Source organism: Alligator mississippiensis, chromosome 4 (assembly GCF_030867095.1).
Source record: "Alligator mississippiensis isolate rAllMis1 chromosome 4, rAllMis1, whole genome shotgun sequence".
In the NCBI taxonomy this organism is placed as follows: domain Eukaryota; kingdom Metazoa; phylum Chordata; order Crocodylia; family Alligatoridae; genus Alligator; species Alligator mississippiensis.
The window spans coordinates 88,530,077-88,552,454 of record NC_081827.1 but is presented as its reverse complement, the minus strand read 5'-3'; the positions used below and the strand labels follow the sequence as shown (position 1 = coordinate 88,552,454).

The 22,378-nt window shown below is 41.8% G+C and overlaps 1 protein-coding gene across 4 annotated transcripts in view; it reads left to right on the top strand.

Annotated features, from left to right (window-relative positions):
- The first annotated feature begins 2,711 nt into the window (after positions 1–2,711).
- Positions 2,712–22,378, top strand: part of TMCC3 (transmembrane and coiled-coil domain family 3) — a 64,765-nt gene continuing 45,098 nt past the window's right edge. The window contains exon 1 of one of the 4 annotated variants that reach the window (XM_014610936.3): positions 2,712–2,939. In XM_014610936.3, the coding sequence (XP_014466422.1) occupies positions 2,862–2,939 (78 nt within the window). In that variant the 5' untranslated portion in view covers positions 2,712–2,861. The remainder of the gene's footprint in view (positions 2,940–22,378) is intronic. The other 3 variants (XM_019480956.2, XM_059726202.1, XM_059726203.1) reach the window with 3 other exon arrangements.

Sequence of the window (22,378 nt, the reverse complement as noted above, 5' to 3'; positions counted from 1 at the left end):
ATTGGCTAGAACATTACATAGAGCTGTAATACCTCCATCCACTTTGAAAGTATAGCCTAAGTCCTCTAGTTTTTCCTCTTTGTCAGGTAGAGGTGACAGAAAGAATCCCTTAGTGCACAGGACTGGAAATCCTGCCTCTAATGCAATTTCTAGGTCCTGTGGAACTAAACAAATTAATCCTTCACCTCCAGAAAGCCTCTTACCAGAAGCACCGCTTGCTTTGCACACATATCATTCCTCCCGTGAACACTGCCTACATCATGCTCAGATTATTTATTATTTGTGCAGCACTGCCTTGCCATTTCCATTTGTGACAGAGTTGAAAGCACTATCATTTTGTGTCTGTTTTGCTAACTTTTATTAAATAACTTTTAACAATTTGGCATGAGAAAGGACTATAACAGGTCTGATGTTTTAAAACAGTCTGGCACTTGAAGCTGCCTTTCTTTCAGCTACTTGTCTCCCAAACCTTTTGTTCAGCTGTGCATATTTCTGAGGAAATGTAGGCACTCTTTCCTTGATGCTGCAAGCAACACAGTCCCCTTTGGAGATGCCTGACTGAGGATTTTGCTGAAAAAATCCAGGAACTTGCTTCTTCAGTTCTTTCCTGCCTTTTTGTCCTAATACCCTCAACCTCCCTTCTATTCCCAAATGTTATGAGTCTGATTAACTAACTGGTTAACTGCCTTTATGACTTATGAGACTGGTTAACTAACTTTACTCTGTGCTAAGAAGCTGAAGTGATCCAATTCCCATAGTAAAGCATCTGCCTGAGCTGAAGAAGGAGCTTTTTCCCCTTCTGCTACTGTCTTTGTCATAGAGGCTGTTAGGTGTGATATCACTCACGCACCTTATATGAATGAATTTATGAAGGCAAATTGTAGTCCTGTCGACTCATTAATTACTCAGTTTGGCTCTGTATGTGGGGATAACACTGAACAAGTGAATTTGTTAGAGACAGGGATGTAAAACGTACCAGGTGAGGTCTTTCTCTTTTCTTAGCTTTTGAGAGTCAAAACTTAGCCTGTGACCTTAACACACAAAAACCAAAGAGGCTGGTACCAGAACTGAACCTCAACAGCAGTGTTGCTTTATAAACAATGCTCCTGAATGTAAATTTCAGTAAACAGAACATAAATGATGATGGGAATCTGTTAAAATTAGCTATAACATTCTCTAGGGTATACAGGTGTGTTGATATATTATATATATAATACACACACACACACTCCCTAGGGGTGCTATTACCTGAATCTTGAGAACAAAGGCGGCATGATGTCAGCTCCATGAAATACACTGCATGTGCACTAATGACAAGTGCACACAAGTGAAATCCTGGTCTTGCTACAACAGCGTGAATCTGTAGCAACTCCATATGACATTGCTGTAACACAGTAGAATCTGGTCCCTCAGCCTTTTATGTATTGCATTTATATGGGTGGAGGGAGATTATTGGTTCCTGTAACCATTTGTGAGTAATTCTAAAAATGTTCTGATTTCTGCAGACAAGGTTCCTTGGGTGAATTTGATATCTTTTATTAGACCAACCATCAATATAGCTCTTTTGCATTAAATTAATGCATGAACTCTCAGACTATCAACAGGAATGGTTCTTGACCGTTAGTAGCTGAAGTACACTAAATGTCACTGGAAACTTTCCCTGTGTTATACTCACAGTTTTAATTTAAATCTCTCATGTCCTGTATTATTTATCTCTGTACTTGTAATGTGCTACACTGGAAAACAAGAGAAATTCCAGCATAAGCCAGGTATCTAACTCAGGCTCCTTTTAAAAGCCAAGCCCTGATAATTTAGCCAGAACCTAAGGCCTAGGACCTGTGTTTTAAGCCAGGATTCGTGTGTGCTCTTAAGCAGCGGCACCAAAATGTCAATCCTGGCAATCCTGATCAAACACTGGACCACATAACAACACTGCCCTCTATACAAATTTGATGGTGACATTGCAGAGATATATTCCCTTTCCTCAAGAATGTTAGACTGGTTAACTAACCTTAAACTGGACTTATAATTGTTCAAGTCGACCATATGAAAGAAGAAGAACCAAAATGTCCAGTGGAGCTCCGTGCTTGATGCAAAATGACAAATGTGTCCTCCTTTCTCTGCTTCCCCAACAATCATAATATCTTAATCACATTTTTCTTTGCCTTCTGGTTTCTGAGTCTTTAGGGCTTGGGATATTTTCCTCAGTCTTGAGAGCTTCCAACTCCGTAACTGGTGTTTGTACACAGCTTTCTCATTACAGCAGGTTCACCTGTAACCCCGAGAGATGCACCCTCTCCCCCCCAAGAGACAGCCCCGGGATCGAGATGGCCAAAGCCCCTCTGCTGTGCTTGGGCTTTGCCTCGCCTAGTTGGCAGGGCAGAGTTAGATTCATATCTTGTGATGTGGGAGGGGCTGGTCGTTTTGGATGTGTTGGGCAGGGCAGCCTTGGGCACTTTAGGGTAACTGCCACCCAGGGCTTTGTTTTCCTGGTAAAATTAAAGCATCCTGCCCTGCTTTGTACGGGACGGGTTGCGGTGCTCGGGCTGGCTCAGGTGCGCGTGTGCCGGCGGGGGGCAGAGGCAGGCAGCCCGCCCGGGGCGCCGGCAGAGGGTGGGAGGGAGAGGCCACGGCGCCGCCTCCCCGGGGTGGGGGCAGCGTTTCCCGGCGCACCTACCCCGGCGGCCAAGTGCAGCGGGAGAAGGGTTACGGCTGGGCTGGGCTGGGCTGGGCTGGGCTCGGCGGGCGGCGGCTCCGCTCCTCCCGGCCCCGGCGCAGGGCGCGGAGGCAGCAGCAGCAGCCCCCGGCGGTGGCGGCGGCGCGAGGGGCGAGCTGCCCGCGGACCGGAGCCGCTGGCCGGCATGCCGGGCAGCGACACCGCCCTGCCCGTGGACCGCACCTACTCGGACCCGGAGAGGCACCAGCGCTGCAGGGCGCGGGTAACGCAGCCCCTGCCCCGCGGGACCCGGCGCGGGGGGAGGGAGGTCGGGGCGCTCCCCGCCGCTTGTCTCCGGCTGGGCTCAGGCGGGGTCATCCCGGCTCGGCCCGCACAAACCCTGCTCTGCCCTCGCTCCCGGGGCCCCTGCCAGGGCCCTTCTTGAGGGGAGAAGCTGGGGCTCCTCCTGCCCCGAAGGCGGGGGAGAGGTTGAGAGCCTGGGGCGCCTTCCCCTCACCCTGACCATTGATGAAGCCAGCCCGGCCACCACACGCGGGTTCTTTGGGGCACGGTTTTGCGCATACGCTGGCAGTCTCGGCTGTGTTTTGACCCACTGCTGCTGCACGAGCCGAGTCCGTCGGGGATAACGCGGGGCATGCGTGTGTAAGGGCCCAGGTACGCGTTCGAACAAAAGCTGGATAGATACCAAGCCATCGAGTTGTTCCAACGTTTTCAAGCGCTCGCTGTGTAGCTGGTTGGCTCTCTTTATAGTTGGCTAGTCATTTTTTTCAATCCTGTGATCATGACTTTGCGTGTGTGGCCGGGCTAAACTTATTGCATGACTGACCATTGAGTTGGGGGGGCCAATGCTTTGCATGTGCAGCCAGGCTAAATTTAGTGTAGGGTTGACCAGTAAATTGTGTAATCGATGTAACATGTAGCGGGGGCCTTTGCTCCGAAGGGGAAGTTGGAAAGCCTGATATGTCTTTAGGTCACTGTCTAGCTTTATAAAATGAGTAAGCTGACATCATGGGTTTCTTGACACATGGCTTCTTTGAGGCATGGAATTTATCCGAGGCTGGCAGGTTGGATACGTTTTGAGTGATCTCTGTATGTATGTGCACCTGCTATGGTAGGGATTATACAGTGTATGTGTGTGTGTAATGCTCTGTGCGCCTGCTGTAGATACAGACAGTTTGTTGCCCAATTTAAGCATATATTTCAAGCAAGCAGCTAAGTGTTTGGTTCACATGGGTATCCAGTAAAGTATCCTCTCTGCCTACGTGACTGCAGTTAAGCAAAGACAAGGAAAGCCACTCTTCATTATTTACAGAGTAATTTGCTCTTGCCTACTGTGGCTGTTGGCAAAAATAGCTCTTCTGCTTTCGTCTACAGAGACAAGATATTTAGTGCCTCAGAATAAATGAGCTTCACAGTTTGAAGCTTTGGGATTATCTGTCTGTGGAGGAAAACAGTTTCCTTTCCCCACATAGAATGCTAATCGTTCCCCCCCCACTCCTCCCTATCTCTCCCATGCAATCAAATGGCAGTGCAGGGCAGTCGATGGTGTGCTTCAGATTTATTTTCAGTGTCACAGAACATTTAAAAATAAGTAACTTCATTCATTGTGACTTTTATTGTTGGCATACTATCGTTATAGCCTGGCCTTTGTACTGTAAGCTTGTTTGCACGTTAGTCATAAGCAAGCAGTATCAGTGCCTACTTCTTCGGGTAGGGTTGAATGGATTTTCCCTAGTTCTTCTCCCTGGAAGATAAACATGCTATATATTTTAGTGGAATGATAAAGGAAAATATGGATATTTTCATGAATTTTTTTGCTCTGTCTGAGAATTAAATGGAAACAGTGTGACTAGCTTTTAGCACTGCCAGCTCTAGATGTTCGCAAATCATGGGATTGTCTTAATCATGATATTGTTCTTACATTTGTCTTCTGTTTTTTGAGATTTCATGGGTCATGTTTTCATGCTTTTCTGTGAAAAAACAAAAACTAGAATCTTGCTTTTTCTTTAAAGGGAGCTGAGATTCTTGTATAATCATGCGACTCCAAAGCTGGGTTTGTTTTGTTTTTTCTAGTCAATTTTCAAAAGACTTCTGATAAAATACAGTGATGAGTTTTTTTTGTTTGTAGCCAGAGCTTTGGAAATCTGCACTTGTGCTCATTCAGGAAAAATGATCATTTCATGGACATCTTACCTGGAAGATAAGGAAGAAAGGAAGGAACTTAACTACTGTAAGCAGAAGGTCTGGAAGCAGAGCAGCAAGAACTGCTGCTGCTCTCTGGTAGGGAAGCAAAAACAAGTCAGGGTAGGTATGCACCTTATGGACAAACTAAATAAATTATATATAGAGAGAGAGAGCGAGAGAGCAAGCTTTTGTTAGCTACTATTTATAATAGCTTGTGTTCGCTTTCTCTCAGTATATCTTTAGTTAGTCCATGAGGTACGTATCTGCCCTGACTTCAGAATAACATGACTAACTACTTCTCTCTGGTCAGGAAAGTAGAAAACCAGTTCTACCAGTTTCTGTGGAATGGGAATGCTGGAACCACTGTTGCTGAAGGGGCAAGGAATGAACAGATGGATCATCCCTAGCTGAAAAAGGGAACTGGAAGGCCAAAGCTGGCAACCTGAGAGAAGCTTTCTGGGCAGTTATAGAGCCCAGAATTAACTAATTGGGAGGGTGTGCATGTGCAAAGGTGGTGGTAGATTTGATTTTTATTAAGAGGATGTGGGTAGCATACCATAGAGTTTCTTTGCGGCCATGGAGAATAGACAAAATGCATCAACTATGTACATCTTTGGGGACCAGAGTGAGCAAAGAACCCTTTACCTTGGGCTTAGTTCTTAAGTGAACCCTTTATCTTAAGCTTAGTTCTTAAGTGAACACATGTTGAGGAGAGTCTCTAAGCTCTATTTAAGACATTGTCTGCATATTTCAAACTCTTTTAAGAGCAGTGGAAATTGAAAGGTGTAAAGGCCCTGCTCTCTTGTTCTGTGATTAAAATGCTCTCTAATATCTGTGTGACGCCACTTGAAGAGTAGTGAGATTTCCTGGGCCTTGCTGCCAACCACAGGGTGATGATGACACCAAACTGTGCATGTCATTTTTTACACTCTGCAACCTAATGAGGAGCCAGAGCCTGTAAGGGCTAATCACTTGAATGAGCAACACTTGGCTCATTCTTAGCTGAGAAGAATGAATCAATGCTGTTCAAGGAGTTGAAATGCTTCTAAGAACTCACCAGGACATTAATTTCTCCTTTTATCAAAGCCATCTTTCTATTCTTATTTGTCAGAGATGCAAAGGTTTGGGATCCTTCTAAGCTTAATCACTGATACTGGAACTTCAGGTACCATAACTGTCCAGAAATCTAGCTTTCAAGGAGTCTTTGCACTTTCCTCTGTATTGAGAATCTAGCTACATTAATCCAGTTCTGGAATATGAACTTGTATTACTGTCATTCGTTTTACCTAAGGCTAAAGGTTGAAGCAATACAGAGGCTTCAATTTGCACAGAATTGCCTATGATCCACGAAGGCAGCTATATTATTTATTTATTTTTTTCAACAGCATAGGTAGTGAAACTCTGGATGCCATGCAGGGCAGCATAAAAAAGTATTCTTAGTTAAAGGGGCTTGGCTTCTCAATACAGTATTTGAGTAGGTTAGACCATTGGTTGATTCTCAACACTTTTAGACTCACAACACCCCTCAGAAAATACCATCTCTTAGCTGTCACTCTATTTTTTGACTATGAAAAAATTCTTCTTAGAGCAATTCTTCTGTTGCAAAGAACTCAGAAAGATTACAACAGGCCAGAATGTTTTTGATACTGTGGATTCTTATTTGAAATCCCTTGTTTATCTTGTGATCACGTGTAGGTGTTTGCATGCATAACAGGGCTAATATTGTGTGGCATCCTTAAAAGGATCTCATGGCACCCCAGCATGCCATGGCATTCTGGTTGAGAATCACTGTGTTAGACTAGCCAAGAATCTTGACAGGGTGAATTTCCCTGCTGCCATGACTAGGCTGCTTCCAATGTTGAGCTAGTTCATTTAGACTTGCATTTGATCTCTCTATAGTATATTGCAGAATATAATGTAGACATACTCTTATCATTCATGTAATCGTTCCTGTTTCAAAACTACCTGTCACAGTCCTGGTCAAGGTCCCCAGCTGAACGCTTGCCATTAAACTGTGCTGTTAAACTTTTTAGGATTAATCAGAGTTTAGGGTATTGCTTCTGGCTCTGGGCTTTTATGTATACATGCCTAGGAGTGTCATTCTTATTTGTAGCTCCGCAGACAGAGTACAAGTCCTTAACATGGAGCGGAATTCAATTATCCTAAAGAGGATGTATTGATATAGTTCTGATTGTCCTGTTTGCAGCCTTGTCTGTGACCAGTGCTAGTTTCTTCAGAAGGAGGTTCAGGAAACCCCAATTCTGGAATTTTCTTCCCATCGAGGAAGTGTTGGGTTTTTTTAATTATTTTTTATGTATTTATTTTCAAATTCCCACTAGCTGGTGGATGGTTTACACACCAAAGGATGAGGACCTTGTTGTACAGGACAGCTAGCACATACTTTATTTTTTATTGTAGTAAGCATTACTGTGCCATATTAGAAATTAGAACAAATAATATTTACTGCGATCTCCAGTTTCAGTTGTTTAATTAGCATCTGTCTGTGTAGAAAAAGGGAATGATAACTCTGAACCATTGCATGGGATTGTTAGTTTTGGAGCTAGCCTGATCATAGTATAGTGAGCCAGGTCTCTGCCACTGGCAGAAGGCAGAGGGAGGCATGGAGAGCTAAGCTGGGCAGAGACTCCGGTGTAGTCCCAGGGCTGCATCTGACAATCAGCAGATTGTGGGTTGCATTCACTAGACTGCAGGCTGCCTGTATTAGCTCTGTGGAATGGTCAGACGATAGCCAAACACGTGCTACTTAACACAATCTGGAGATACTCCTTTCATTCTTGTTGGAGTCCACTGGCTGCTTTTTCATTTTAGTAATGTCAAAACTTCATTATGCATTTCAATAAGTTGCTTGTCTCATTCAGGACACCTCTTGTTTGTCGCCACATAAACAAAACTGTCTCTTCCTCTTTGATCATCTTATTGGGAAGTCTTTCTAGCCTTTTGATATGCTTTCTTTGTCTGTTTGAAGGCCCTCTTTATATCTTGCTGTTATTAATGGGACTAGAAGAAAGAGCATGAAGGGACTAGGAAGGATTAGGATGTGATTAAAAAAATGAGATTGATTTGATGGGGGAGGGGATGCGAACCATATTGACTATGTTCCTAAATTGACATTGGCAATTTATAAATATTTGTTTCTACTGAAAATGTTGTAGAAGTACTTTGATCGATACTGAGCTTTGATATCTTGTACCTAATATGACAGAATACATTTATTGCCCAAACTCTAAATGCTTCTTCTTTTTAGGGGTAAAAATTAAGGTAGCATAATGGGTTGCAATGCTGTTTAATACTCCTAGAGCTAGCATTACTCCCACAGCATTTTGGAAGACATGAGTGCCTTCCCTGAGATACCATAAAATAACGGGTTCATTGTCAGGAAAAGAAGAACCCTAAAACTACAGGGAAAGAAAAGAAGAAAGACCTGGGGAAGGTGAAACACAAGCTCTTTCTTTAAAAGAATAATTGCTATTAACTTGAATAGGTTGGATGTTCCATCAGTGTGGAACTGTGGAAGAGTTTGCAAAGTTGTTTTTCAAAACCTTTTTTCATTTAATTGAACTTGCCAGTACAATGATATAGAAAAGCAGTGAGCTAACAATATTTATTTTTTGTATGCTTTCAATTTCCACATTAAATATATCTGAATACTAATGGCTACTGATATACAAGACTTTTAATTGCTTAACAGGGAGAAATAAAGTAGGGAAAATGAATATGTATACTCGGGTATATAACAAAATATTTGCTGTGCTTCCATGTACTGTGAGCTTAAACCCTTATCTAGCAAAGTGATATATGCAGGGTAGGAAGATCCTTTTCTCTGTTACCTTTGGGAGGATGAGTGGCTCTATTTTCAAACCTATCTGTTACCCCTGGGAAGATGACTGCCAAAAGTAACTAGAAATGGTAATACTAGGTCCCTGCAAAGTACAAAGAGATTTTTTTATCTGGATTTTTTTTAACCTGAGTAGATGTATATGTAAAAGTATATATGAACTTTTATTTTGCCTTTGGACTCTGCCTGAAAATGTCACATGGTTTTAGTTGAAACAGTGTAACATCTTGTTCCTGCTACCCTGCTCCTTGTGAGTATTGCTGTGTGCACATTGCTTGCAGGTTTTGGGCGTACATTAGCAGTCCCTCCTCTGTTAAATATAGTGGATATATTTTAAGATACAGACATGCTTGTTCTAATTATTCATCTTGTTCCTCTTCTAGTTGGTGTGGACAGAAGATAAACTTGCCGCTGCAAAGCATTAACATATAGGACTAGTAGTGTAATTGGGCTAGGTCTTCCTTTGTAACTCACCTTTTATGCTTACTCCATAAAGTAGTACTTTTCAGTGATGATGATTTGTATTTTGTGCAATCTAAGATTTCACTTACTTGAAAGGAAAAGAAGAGTCTATAGCAGTTACAGTTGTTAAGATTCTTTACAAACTGTAATTTTTCAATATTGTGCAACTCCGTGCACACACACAAAAGTAAGTTGCTCTTATGGGCTACAGACAGACATTCAAAAAGCCTGAGCCTGAGTCGATTCAATCTTTGCAATCTTTTGAATGTCTGTTAGTCTAACCTATCTAGGCTAAATCAGTTTGTAACTGCGATGACATTTCATAAATGCCAGCACATACCTTTAGTGGTTCAGGCTAGAAGCTGAGGGGTGCTAGAGCAGCCCTCCCTTTCTTTTTACAGTGTTGAGCAGAGGTGGGCGTGGCCAGGCCCAGGCAGGAGGCTTTGATTTGGGAGGGGTTGCCTCCCCTCACTGGTCAGTGAGGGAACCAGCAGGGGCTACACAGCATTTATCACCCCAATACCAAAACAAACGGATCTCTCATTAGAGTAAGAAATTGTCAAATGTACTAAGAACTTCAGTGACCATTAAATATCTTTCAGATTACAGTAGTAAGGAAGGTTTAAAAATGCAATGGCTCGGAATAAAAAAAATGAAGACTTGGGGCTGCCTTAGTAATGGTCTTCATCTCATTCTGCAAAAGTGTTTAGTTGGAATAATTGAATTATCCCATACAGAGAAAAAGTTGTCCAGATGATAGCAGTGTCCAAAGCTGCAGAGAGTATGAAGGGATCGTGGAATTTGATTTGCCATTAATTATGAAGGTGCAGAAGAGTCTCTGCAATATTTTTATTCCTTGTGTTGTTTGAAACAGCAGCCCTCTGAGTCCTAGAGAACCTTGAACAAAAGTTTGAAAACCTGTCTACTTTGGTTTTTAAAAAAGCCTTAACTTTTTGAAGCTGAACAAACAAAATATTGCATGAGCAATACTAATCAAACATATTAAAATGTATAGCAGTAAGAATCAGATCCTTTTCCACCTGTTAGGTGTGTAAGTGTGATCCTACCCACCCTGTTTGAGTTCCTGAAAATGTGCTAATGCATGTACTTTTTTTATAGCACACTTAACCCCATGTCTAAGTCACCAAAATCAGTGAGAAGGAAGAGAAGAACAGCCCATCCAATTTGTATATCAAGTTCTTTCAGCTTCTTGAGCAAGTTGGAATATTATTGCACGTAGGCTGCCAAATCCCCTTAGGCACCTAATCATTAGAAAGGATCTGACCCCATGTACACATTACATAAACTCAATAACAGAGGGTGATAACAGATCTTAAAAATTGGTTTAGGGTAGCAAAAGTTTAGCAATGCTTTATATGCCAGTTGCCAGACTCGCTGGGGGCTTTTTCTACCCTGATCACAGAAATTGTGTGTTAATTTGGGATAGAAGAGCCACTTGTGTGGCTAGCCTTTGGAATGTGCCTTTAGTATAGCTAAAAATTTTTTTGCTGGTGTTTAAACCGCTTGAAATAAGCACCAGTTACTATGCATAAAAACCAGCATGAAAAATAGAATCAGTCTTTTTGTACCAGAGTAAAAGTGCAGGCCAGAGACCAGACACGCAACAGCCTTTTTGTTTTCCTGTTTGGTCCCAAGCAGATCTTTGAAATTAAAAGACAACATATTGTAATAGCTGCTATCACTGAAGCTGTGATTGGCATGTGATTGTATAATATGCTAATAATCTGGTTATTGTGGCTCATTTTGTCATGGTAGGAGTTTTGGTTTTGTTCTTACTGGAGGCTGTGTCAAGTTTCATGCTGGTTCATGTCAGGGCTGTTCTTGGCATTCTTTGCCACACCAGCAAAATATTTGTTTTTCACTTGCTGCTTTATTGCTAAAGTCCCAAGCACTTAGTTTGTTTCTGTTTAATATTTCCCTAGACTTGAGGGAGAAGAGGGGGAGGAAACTGATTATTGCCCCACCCCTTCTTTCATCCCAAATGCACTGGTGTTTAGTGTGAATAAATAGCACAATCTCAGCTTTAGAAACAAAAAGGAAGAGTCAACCCCTAAATGCAGGAGTAATCTTCTTTTCAGGGCTCATTCCATCTGGGCAGCCAAGGAAGGTATGGGGGGAGGGCACGTGGCCCCCCAATCTTTGCATGGGCGAGGGTGAGGCATATCTGTGAGCTGGGCTCAGCCTCCGTGTTTCCGTGCCTGACTGCCCTCCTCCCGAGCCTACAGAACCCCCCCCCCCCCCCCCCCAAAACCCCCCAGAGTAACAGAAACCTGCTTATGACTGGGCGGGCTGCGATCCTGGCTGTGAGTGCGCAGGGTAGCTCAGCGTGCCTGCCCCTCCCCCTCTGCTGTAGGACCCTGGGGCTGGGCTGCCCTAAGGCAATGTCTGCTGCTGCTCTGTTTTGGGGGGGAAGGGGGAACTGAGCCCCATTAGCCCCCAACTTCCACTGCCTAGGCGCAGGGGGACCCTTAGCTGCGGGGCCCCCTGTGGCCCCAGGTTTCTCAGTATATGACAGGCTGGCCCTGGCTCATGTCCTTTCACATAGTCAGATCTATGTGGAGTAAAAGAGGAATTCTCAGGTTCCCTTCATGGAAATCCAAATGTATTATTTCTGTAGGTTGGAGGGATATAGTTTTGGGAGAATCCCAAGGGGCAGAAGCTATGGTCCTGTTAAGAGATGTTCAGTGCTGCCACTCTGGCCTTGTCATCAACATAGGACCTGTGCTGCTGTTGGGAGCTATGCACCCTCCCTCCATCATTGTTGGCTTTTGACTGGCTACTCTCAAAGGAAGGGAGTAAGGGGAGAGAATTTTCTTAAGTAGTTCTGCTTCTTCCCCTCGCAGCCCATCTATCCCAGTTCCCTTCAGAGTTCTGCTTAAGGGGCACCCATATGTCTCAAACTTTGAATTTGAGGCAGCAGACTGACACCTCTCCTGCCCACATTTGGTTTTTACTTCCCCCAAAAGTGGGGTTTTGGGGGTTTTGGTTGTTTGTTTTTCTCTCTCTCTCCCTGAGGAATTGGAAAGTGGTGATCTGTCTTTAAGTGGCAAAATATTCTGATAAGAATTGCAACTGTTGCAGGCAAAACTGTTGCATGGGAATTTCTTAACGATTCATGTGAGTTTCCATTTGTACTTTTCTCTGTAGATATTATGTAAATTATTTTGGGAGGTACTTTCTCAGCATATTCTTAAAACTGGTGGTTTTAAATAAACTTGGCTACTTGTTTGAACTTGAAAGAGTCAACCACATATTGTGTGTGGTCTTCTGCTGTTGCAGTTGATGATTCATAGATTGTAAGGCTGGAAGGGACCTTAGAAGATCATTGAGTCCAGCCCCCTGCACCAGGAAAAACAACTGGGGGTCAGGTGACCCCAGCAAGGTGATTGACTAGTCTCCTCTTGAAGATTTCCAGGGTAGGTGATTGCACCACCTCTGGAGGGAATTTATTCCACAGTCTGGACACCCTGACTGTGAAGTTTTTTCCTAATGTTGAGCTTGAATCGATCTTCCAGGAGTTTGTGGCCATTACTCCTGGTTTTCCCCTTGGGTGCCCTGGTGAACAGTTGCTCACAGAGCCCTTGATGTACTCCCCTAGCGTAGTGGCAAGCTGCTACCAGGTCCCCCCTCAGCCTTCTTTTCCTCAGGCTGAAGAGTCCCAGATCCCTCAGCCTATCCTTGTATGGCTTGCCTTTTAAGACTGATCATATGGGTGGCTCTTCTTTGGACTGTCTCAAGCTTGTCCATTACCTTGTTAAAGTGTGGTGCCCAGAACTAGTGTTCTCTCTAAGGTGTGTGACCACGCAGGCATGCCTGACAGTGCAGCATGACTGCACCTGCGTGGCCACGCATGCTGCTCAGCTTAGAGGGAACGCTGCCCAGAACTGGATGCAGTACTCCAGCTGTGGTCTCACCAGTGCTGAGTACAGTGGAAGAATCACCTCTTTGGTTTTGCTGAACCTGCATTGATTGATGCATGCCAGAGTACTACTTGTCTTACTGGCTACAGCATCACACTGCCAGCTCATATTCATATGGTAGTCTATTATTACCCCAGGTCCCTTTCATTTGAGGTACTAGTCAGTTGGTGCTGCCAAGCCTGTAGGTGTGTTGGGGGTTTCTTGTCCCGAGGTGGAGCACTTTATATTTCTCAACGTTGAACTTAATTAGGTTCCGATCCGCCCAACTTGCTAGCCTGTCTAGGTCTGCCTGTATCTGTAGCCTATCTTGGTTCAATCAACACGGCTTAAACTAACCTGCAAAGATTGAATTATTTCAGCCTCGGGCTTTTGGACTGTCTGTACTTAGCCTATATGGCCAGGGAAATGGCTCTTCTGACCTGAGAACTCTTCCTTTTGTGCCACTTAAATTTTATTAAGTTTTTCATTCCACTTGTAGATGCTGCCTTATTCTGCTGTACTGTAGAAAAGTTCTTCCTTTTATTCTCTAGCAAGTGCCAGCTTTTCCATTGCACATAGACATTTGTTGTGTTTCTTGCTGCTCAGAAACTTGGCACAATAGAAAGTGCTTTTTTTTTTTTTTTTTGGGTGTAGTGATTAGAATGCTCTCATTGTGAGTACCTTCAAAATGAAGGCTTTTACCAGTATAATTACTCTAAAAGAATAGAGTTGCAGGAGAAGACAACAAGAATACTCTCTGGGCCTTTTTTACTTTATTTTATGAAAAGAAAGGTACTGCTGTATAGCACAAAAGAAAGTGGGGGGAAATGCTGGTTTCTCTCTTCTTTGCAGGAAAGGAAGTATTTTACTTCTAGAGCTATTGTTACTTCAAATTGTTAAAAAGACCCTGACTTATACTAGATGCAGCTCCCTAAGGCTACTTTAGCAGTTAGTCATTCCTCCAGTGGAGGTGCCATATTGGAGGTGGGAGTGTCTCCAATTGGATGAAATCATCCTAAAGGATGACTCTGATTTTAAATATGTTGTTTTGGAGGCTTAATGCCCTTGGTCATCAATAATGCTATCAAAGCATGCTTTGGGCTGGTTTCTTTACAAGTTGGAATCAAACAGCTATATTTCCATCACTTTAGTGGTACAGGATGCAATTTCATAAAGATAAATGTAAGGTACTCCACCTGGGAAGGAGGAACCCCCAGCACACCTATAGGTTAGGGAGTGTCCTTCTCAGCAGCTCGGAGGCAGAGAGGGATCTTGGAGTCATAATTGACTCCAAGATAAACATGAGCCGGCAGTGTAACGAGGCCATCAACAAGGCCAATCGCACCTTGTTGTGTATTAGCAGGTGCATGACTAACAGAACAAAGGAGGTGATGCTCCCCCTCTATGCGGCACTGGTCAGGCTGCAGTTGGATTACTGTCGAGTTTTGGATGCCGCACTTCAAGAGGGACGTGGGGAATCTTGAGAGGGTCCAAAGGAGGGCCACTTGTATGATTAGTGGCCTTCGTGATAGACCCTACGGAGGGAGGTTGAGAGAGCTGAATCTCTTCAGCCTTCACAAGAGACGGCTGAGAGGAGATCTTGTGGCCGCCTATAAATTTATTAGGGGAGGTCAACGGGGAATAGGGGAAGCGCTGTTTACTAAGGCGCCCCAGGGAGTGACTAGGAATAACAGGTGTAAACTAGTTGAGAGTGGATTTAGGTTAGGTATTAGGAAGAAATTTTTCACAGTAAGGGTGGCTAGGATCTGGACTGGGCTTCCAAGAGAGGTGGTGCTATCACCTAACTTGGAGGTCTTCAAGAGGAAGCTAAATAGTCACGTGGCTGGGGTCATCTGACCTCGGTCCTCTTTCCTGCCAGGGGCAGGGAGTTGGATACAATGATCCATTGTGGTCCCTTCTGACTCTACAATCTATGAATCTATGCATTATACTATTTCAGAGGCTCAGTCAGATGAGTGTCTTTTTTAAATGTTAAAATAAGAATCAGAAAAAAGTCCAGCAAAGAATTTGAGTCAGTGTATGCTCTTAAAAATTAAGAAGAAAAACTAAGGATTTATGTGTAAATAAGCATTGACTCTATACTTGTATCTACTTTTTGAATAGACTGTATGTCTGATTTCTTTAAAAAAAGAAAAACAAAAAGAGAGAGGCTCTTTATCTGCCGGGTGCCCACTAGAGTAAAACAGTTTCATATTTTGCATAGAGCCTAATTATGTTAGCATTAGTAGCCCATACAAACTCATTAATTCTTAGAGTAAAATTTATACAATATTTGTTGTTAGGAAGAAACTATCTTCAATTATATGTATTAATTTGGAAATGGTGGTTTCTTCAGGATTTAATAAGGCAAAATTTCTTTCTTGGTATTAGAAAAGGTTGAACAGCTGCTTCTGAATGTTTGTTAAAAATACATTAGTGTATGATATTATGTAGTGACAAGTGATTTAATTGTGATGTTACTATACTGGTGACTAATGATTAATCAGGCTAGACTGATAAATATATTCTGTCTTAGTAAAGCAGTATTTGCTAAGAAATGGGAACAATAAGCTCTTGAGACCCCATGATGGTTTTTAAGATGTCTCTTGTTATATCTTAACACCTGAATCATCATATTGGGGTGCTTCAATGCCACATAGTTAGAATTAGCAGAACTATTATATTGGGGTGAATTTTCAAAAGTCATCTAAAAACTACCTAATTGTATCATCCTTACTATAGGAAAATATATCTAGGTGTACTAGCGAGCACTGAAAAAAGTAATTTCATTTTTGTGTAGTGATTATAACCCACTAATTTTGGAGAAGTTTTAATTTTAGATCAGTAATTTAGAATGATAGTTTTTAGTTAGAACTATCCCCATTCTCCTCCCTCCCTTTGTGGTCCATGCTGTGATTGACATACTTGTGGAGATGTAGTTTCTCATGCTGAGACCATTTTCTCTCTCTCATCATTCTCAGAAATGATTCTAGCGGAGCTGGCAGCTACCTGTTATCTTTATCTTGGCAAATGCAATAAGGTTTAGGGGACATCCGTAACTTCAATCCAGTACCTGTTTCCAAATACAGAGACATTAGCAATATCACAGCAGTGGTATCTGCATATATTTTTAAGGTTAAAAAGATTAATCACACCACCACCCACTCAGTCTTCTTCCTGTAAAATGTGAGTAATCTTTGGGCTCTTTACTTAGCCTTTTATCATTTAGAAAGGAAGAATGTGGCTTGAGAGGATAGTTCTGCAGGCATGTTATGGATTATGTGGAATTTTAAGTACTAGTTACTTTCTGTAGCAACTCTGTTGTTTTTATATAAACAAATGAATTGGAATTGGTGAGGTGAAAACAACAATGCTCAGATATTAAAGGAAGATAATCCAATTCTGTCTTTGGCCGTCTTGTGGTGAATTTTTATGTTTAGAGTCAGTTTCTTTCTGAATATTTGCTATGGTTCTACATGATTCCCTAGTGTAGGTATTAAAAACTTTTCAATGAAGTCTTTGTGCAATGTAACTTTGGTTGGGATAAAATTACATTAGGTTCACAACTTGGCTGTCTTGGGGCTCACCTGCTACAATTAGTATCTAAGCTTAAAAACTTCACTGCATAAAAAGTGACCCAATCTGTCAGTTAAGCTGTTGTTTTGGATCTTGTATTTCTCTGCTAATAGTAACAAGTGTTGTCGTAGAAATCTGTATGGTGAGAATAGAAGGAAGGGAAGATAAAGATGTAATTTCAGTGCCAGTCAATTTACTCTTGCTCTTACTTTTGAAGTCCAGATTTTTCTTTTTATAAGGCTCATGTGGATAAATGGTGCATATTATTCATTTGCTACTTTTTCAGCACTGCTTGCAATTGTGCCTCCATCCCCATTCCTCTCCCTCCCTCCCCCTGTGGAAAGATGAGCATGTATAGAACTGAAACATGAATGGCAGCTGTGTTGTGTTGCAGAAAGTCATACTGACCTTTACATCAGAAAATATTTTTTTGTGGGTTTTTTTAAAGCTGTATCATATTAAACAGATGGAACTTTTTAAAGCAAGTCTGATTCTGACAAAAGAGTATTGGTCTTTGAACTCTAATGAAAGAGAGGCTACAGATTTTACAGCTTTGCATTTCTGAGAGGAATTTCATAGAAATCTTAACTGAGCAACTTCATGTTATTTCTAAGGGGAAAAAGAAGATGGGCAGCAGGGCATTAGTTAGATCAGAAAAAATAATATTAATTATCACGCTTATGGCCCTTCGTAGTCAAATGGGAAATTTTATTTTGATGTTGGTTCAAAACAGGTGCCCTTCTGAGTAGCTACAAAATTAATGACTGGTATAAATCAGGAAAATATTTTTAATAAGATTTTTTGCTTTTGAAAAAATGCTCTCTCAATGACTGGATGCACAAACTCCTATGTGTAACCTGATATATTCAGCTAATTTTCAGTTTAAAAGCTTCACAAGCTGAAGTTACCTAAAGATATGATAATAAAGTACTCACGGTCTCATTCCATTCTAAATTTGTAGATGGTTACTGAACTTCCTAATTGAAGTTGTTGATAACCCGTAAACCTCTAAATCATTCTAATGAGTTGTTACTTGAAGAGCTATTGTCCTAATTCTGTGCAAAACTTCATAAAAAGTGTGATAAATATCTTTTTCAGACTCTTCCAGCTTTATTTATTTATTTCAGCCTACAGCACAACACCTTCCAGCATCTTTATAAGCTGTTTTTTTCCCCATGTGAGTCAAGTAGTACTAATACGGTCCAAAGGATTTACTGGTGTCCAGCACAATGGGAGCTAAGCATGAATTGATCCATGGTGTATCAGCATTAGTAAGGGGCAGAAAATGAATAGGCTGTCTGCAAAGAGTGCCCATCCTGGATATTGGAGACCATTATATTGGGGGGGAGGGTTGCAGGTTACTTCAAAATGGGAGTATAAGACAAAAACTTGAGTGAGAGAGAGAATAACATTTATATCTGTTTCTAACTTTAATTATCCCTGGTCTAAGGAAGTGTCTTTACCAGTGGCTGGTGCTCTCTGTACTTTAGAACATTGTTGCTGATACACTGTATGTTCTCCCACATTGCTCAGACTTCTTAAGTTCAACTCTCCTCCCTGAAATCATTTATTTAGTGAAGTCAAGTACTTATTGCAAGGGGAAATATGTTGGAAGCTTTTAGAGCTAGCAACATTATCTTTAGCTATCTAGAAAGAGAACAGAAAGAAAAAGGGTAGAAGGTGGAGTTGTAAGTAGAAATACCTTGGGTATTGGGCCCAAAAGAAAATACTTTTCATTTGCTTTAAAATAAAAAAGATGATGTACATAGGGACAGCAGCACACTGAGAGTGCTAGGGTGGGAATTTAAGTTTTCACAACTGAAGTGGAGGTGAAGCTTGCAGAGTTCAATGTTCTTAAAATGGGAAATGGAGGTAGGGCTTCAAGGGAACTGGCAAACACAAGCATAGAGTCAATAGCAAGAACTTCTCATAAATCTCTCAAATCAGGGAAGATGCCATATTTTGCTAGTGAAATAGTTAACACTACTATATGGGCAGGTAAATGGTCACAACTTTGTTTTTCAAAAGGAACTGGCCATTAATTGTGTGACAACCCTCCACATTCTTAACTTGCTGCTGCTTTTCTCTCAGATGCATAGATTATTATTTTCCCAATTTATGGTTTGGCATAGTAATTTCTGTTGGAGCTCATTACTCACTCTGTGTATTTAGTGCTATGTAAACCTAATTTTTGTTTAATGGTACCACAGGTTGGAATACTGCCCACTGCTGCTGACACTGTCAGGCTTGTTGGAAAGGGACTCTATGAATGGGAGGATACTGCTGGCTCTTATAGCTTGTATAACTTAACCACAATAAAGCAATTAATTTTATAGCAAATGCGTACTTAGTTCTCCTTGTCCATAGCTCGTGTCAGTTCAGCTTTCAGTACTACAAAAGGTAAACACAGAACTGTTGAAGAGGCCTCCAGGCTTTTGGAGAAAACTTACTTGGAATTATTTCAGGGTTTATGGCAAAGAAGTGGAGAAGTGTATTGTAGATATGTATAATAGTACATGTTGCTTGTTTAGTAGTGTTAATTTCTGATAATTTGATAACAGAAATATTCAGTGATTACATAAGAAGTGGGCCGTGCAAGACTTGAGATATTGATGTGCATAGTACATCACTGAAATGCTAGCCTGGGTCCAGTTATAGGCATTTTTGTATTGGCTTCATTTTGATCTTTACTCTTTAAATTTGTTTTCAGAAGCAAAAATTATGGTGGCTCTATAGCAGTGGATGAATTAGGGCTCATGAAAGAATACCGTTAGCCAGAGCTGGCAATACTGATGCAGCACAATGTTGGAAAGAGTCATGCATTTCATACCTACATTCTGAATTATATTTCTGGGAGTATTTATGGTGGTTTTGTTGTTCTCTAGTATTCTCATCATACAGGAGATGATTGATTTGATTTGATTTTTTTTAAATGACAGTATATTACTCTTGCCTGCAATTTAGATGGAGTTGTCAGATTTGTGCTTCTGTGCGTAGAGGTCTGGGCTCATCCATGTTTGAGATTACAAATAAAAGGCATTTGATCTCAGGCAAGCATTTGAAAATGTCTCAGTGGGTGCATCTACATGTGCTACTAGCAAGGAACAATAAGCTCCAGCACATGTCATGCTGGAGTTTATTGCTCCCGGGTGCTGCATTTACATGTGCACCTAGGACTGTAGCATGGTGAGCCAGGTTGGAGTAGCCCTGGCTGGCAGGGAGCTTGGAGGGTCAGCCTGTCTGCCCGGGTCTGCTCTGGCCCAGCTCAGTGTGCTGTGGAGGGGTTGGCTGGGGCATGAGGGTGCTCCAGTGTGGGACTAGCTTGCAGGTGGCCTCTGCACTGAAGCACCCTTGTGCCCAAGTCAGCCCCATTAGTGTCTACATGCGTGTTGCTGCACACTAAAGAATACCACCATATGATAGTACTTGCATTTACAAGTACTAATCTGCAGTGGGGTCAGTTAGTTTCTTGTGACCTAATAGGGCCACACATGTAGATGTTGAGACTTTGTTGTAGAGCTAATTAGGCAGCTCTGCAGTAAACGTCTAATGTAGATGCACCCACTGTCATTTACATTTCCACACAGTTTAGAAAAACCTAACCATTTTAGCATTCAAAATTCTGGACTAAGATGCTTTGGCAGAGTTCCACGGGTTTTCAGTATTCCTGATTCTCATGTGTCATTAATATTTCATTTTCTTGAGTACTGTAGTAAGAAAATCATGACCATCATAACAAATTAAATATTGCTTCTTTTGGAGTCGACTTTTTGGAGTAGACTTTTATATAGCACAGTCTTATAAAACTGTGAGCGTCTAAAACAGGGGTATCAGACATGCAGTTTATGAGCTGCATGTGGCTTGTGTTGCTGCTTTGTCTGACCTGCCAGGTTACAAGTCATGGAATTTTGGGGCCACCAGTGGGCAGGCCCTGCCACACAATGGCCCTCGGCCTTCACTGCCTCCACTGCTAGAGCAGGCAGATGCCTGGCCTATGGTTGCTTGTTCCACTGCCATCAGTTATTGCAACCACTGCAGTTGCCACAGTCATTGCTGCTGGTCCCACAGATGCATCTCACTGACAAGTTTCACAGTTTGGATCTGGCCTGGGGACTGGGGTGAGTTTGACATTCCTGAGATTTGGGGAGAATTTTACAAAAAAATAAATCCCATTTTTTTTCAATAACACTAATGGTGTCAGCTACATAAGGAATTACCTTTTGAAGTGGCTTTCAGGCTCTGGTATCAAATTAAAGTGGGAAATGCCAAATTTCAAGGCTGTGAGCCTATAAATTTTAACTTCTGATAACACATTCCCAAATCAGAACTTGCCTTTGGTCTGTTACAATATACAACATGCTGAGCAGGAGTGTCCAGTAGAATATACCAGCAGAGTCTGCACCAGTGTGTGTGGGTATTTCCTTTTTCCTGATTAACCTATTGTTGATAAAGTTCTTTCATTTGTTAGTTATTCAAAATTATGCAGATATTAAGCTTTCCCTATTAGAAAAGTGTAACTAAAAAACAGGCTAGTTTTGTTAATGAGGAATGTGTACAAAAATAAGCTGTTATTAGTAGGTTGGCATTATTATTTAGTTCTGATCTAGAACAAACAATTTAGCATTCTTTGTAGGACTAAAAAAAATCATAAACTACATACGTTTAAACCTGTTCCACAAAGATGTAAGTCTAAAAGTATTGCTTGAGTTACAGCTCAAACCCATATGGCAGAGAAAAAGATGCATTTTTTTAAAAACAAGGTGCCATCTGGAGGTTCTGTATGTGCATTCACTATGGCTTGCATGTATGGAAGTTGTGCCTGTCAGTCTTGAGTGGTGACGTAAATGTTGTGAAATATAAGGGTCATGTCCCCCTCCAGTTACTGGTCCAAAGTAAGGATAACAACTCATTTCTGCTAGCAATTGCTCCTTTTACATAGTGGAATGGGTCTTTGTGGTTAAATCATAATGATTTCACAGCCTGAAAAGTTTAGTCTTTAATGTGACTTTGTCAGAAAATGCTGATTTGTTAGACCCAAAACATTTCATGGAAACACTGCTGTTTCTGATGGAACACAGTTTGTTGAAACCTGCCTACTGTTCTGCCTGCTTGTCTGATCAGCTGCTTGACAGCTTGGACTTCCAGAGTCTGCAGCCTCCTTAGAATTTCTGGTCTTAGTGTTGTGGAACCAGGAGCCTGAAAGTCCTGGGACAGAGTCTGCTGCTCTGGGCAAGCCCTGCTATGCTTGCTGCTCTGGACTAGGGACTCTAAGGCTTCCATAATTTGGGGCCTCCTGGCTCTGAGCTTCTCAGCTCCCACCTGGAGACCCGATAACTTGGGAAGTGTAGCTAGCTGGCTCAGGAGGCAGGGGAAGGTTGTGAAATATCTGTTTTCTGAATCGTGGAATATCTGTTTTCCTTGGAAATGGGTGGCCCAACATTTGGCCAGCTCTGTTTAGAACCTTATTCTTAGTTTTTCACACCACAAAACATATTTTAAAGGCATTTAGATGTCAGTTTTTTAACCACATTAGAAAATATTAAGGGAAAAATTTCTCTTTCACTTTCAACAAAGTAAATCAACAAACCGAATTCTTTTTGTATCTTAAATGAAATGGAAATGATGGGGAAAAGGTCACCTGTTTCTAGCAAGGGTGGGATGCCAAGAACACATTAATCCAGTGCTCCAGAGTCCGCACTGTTT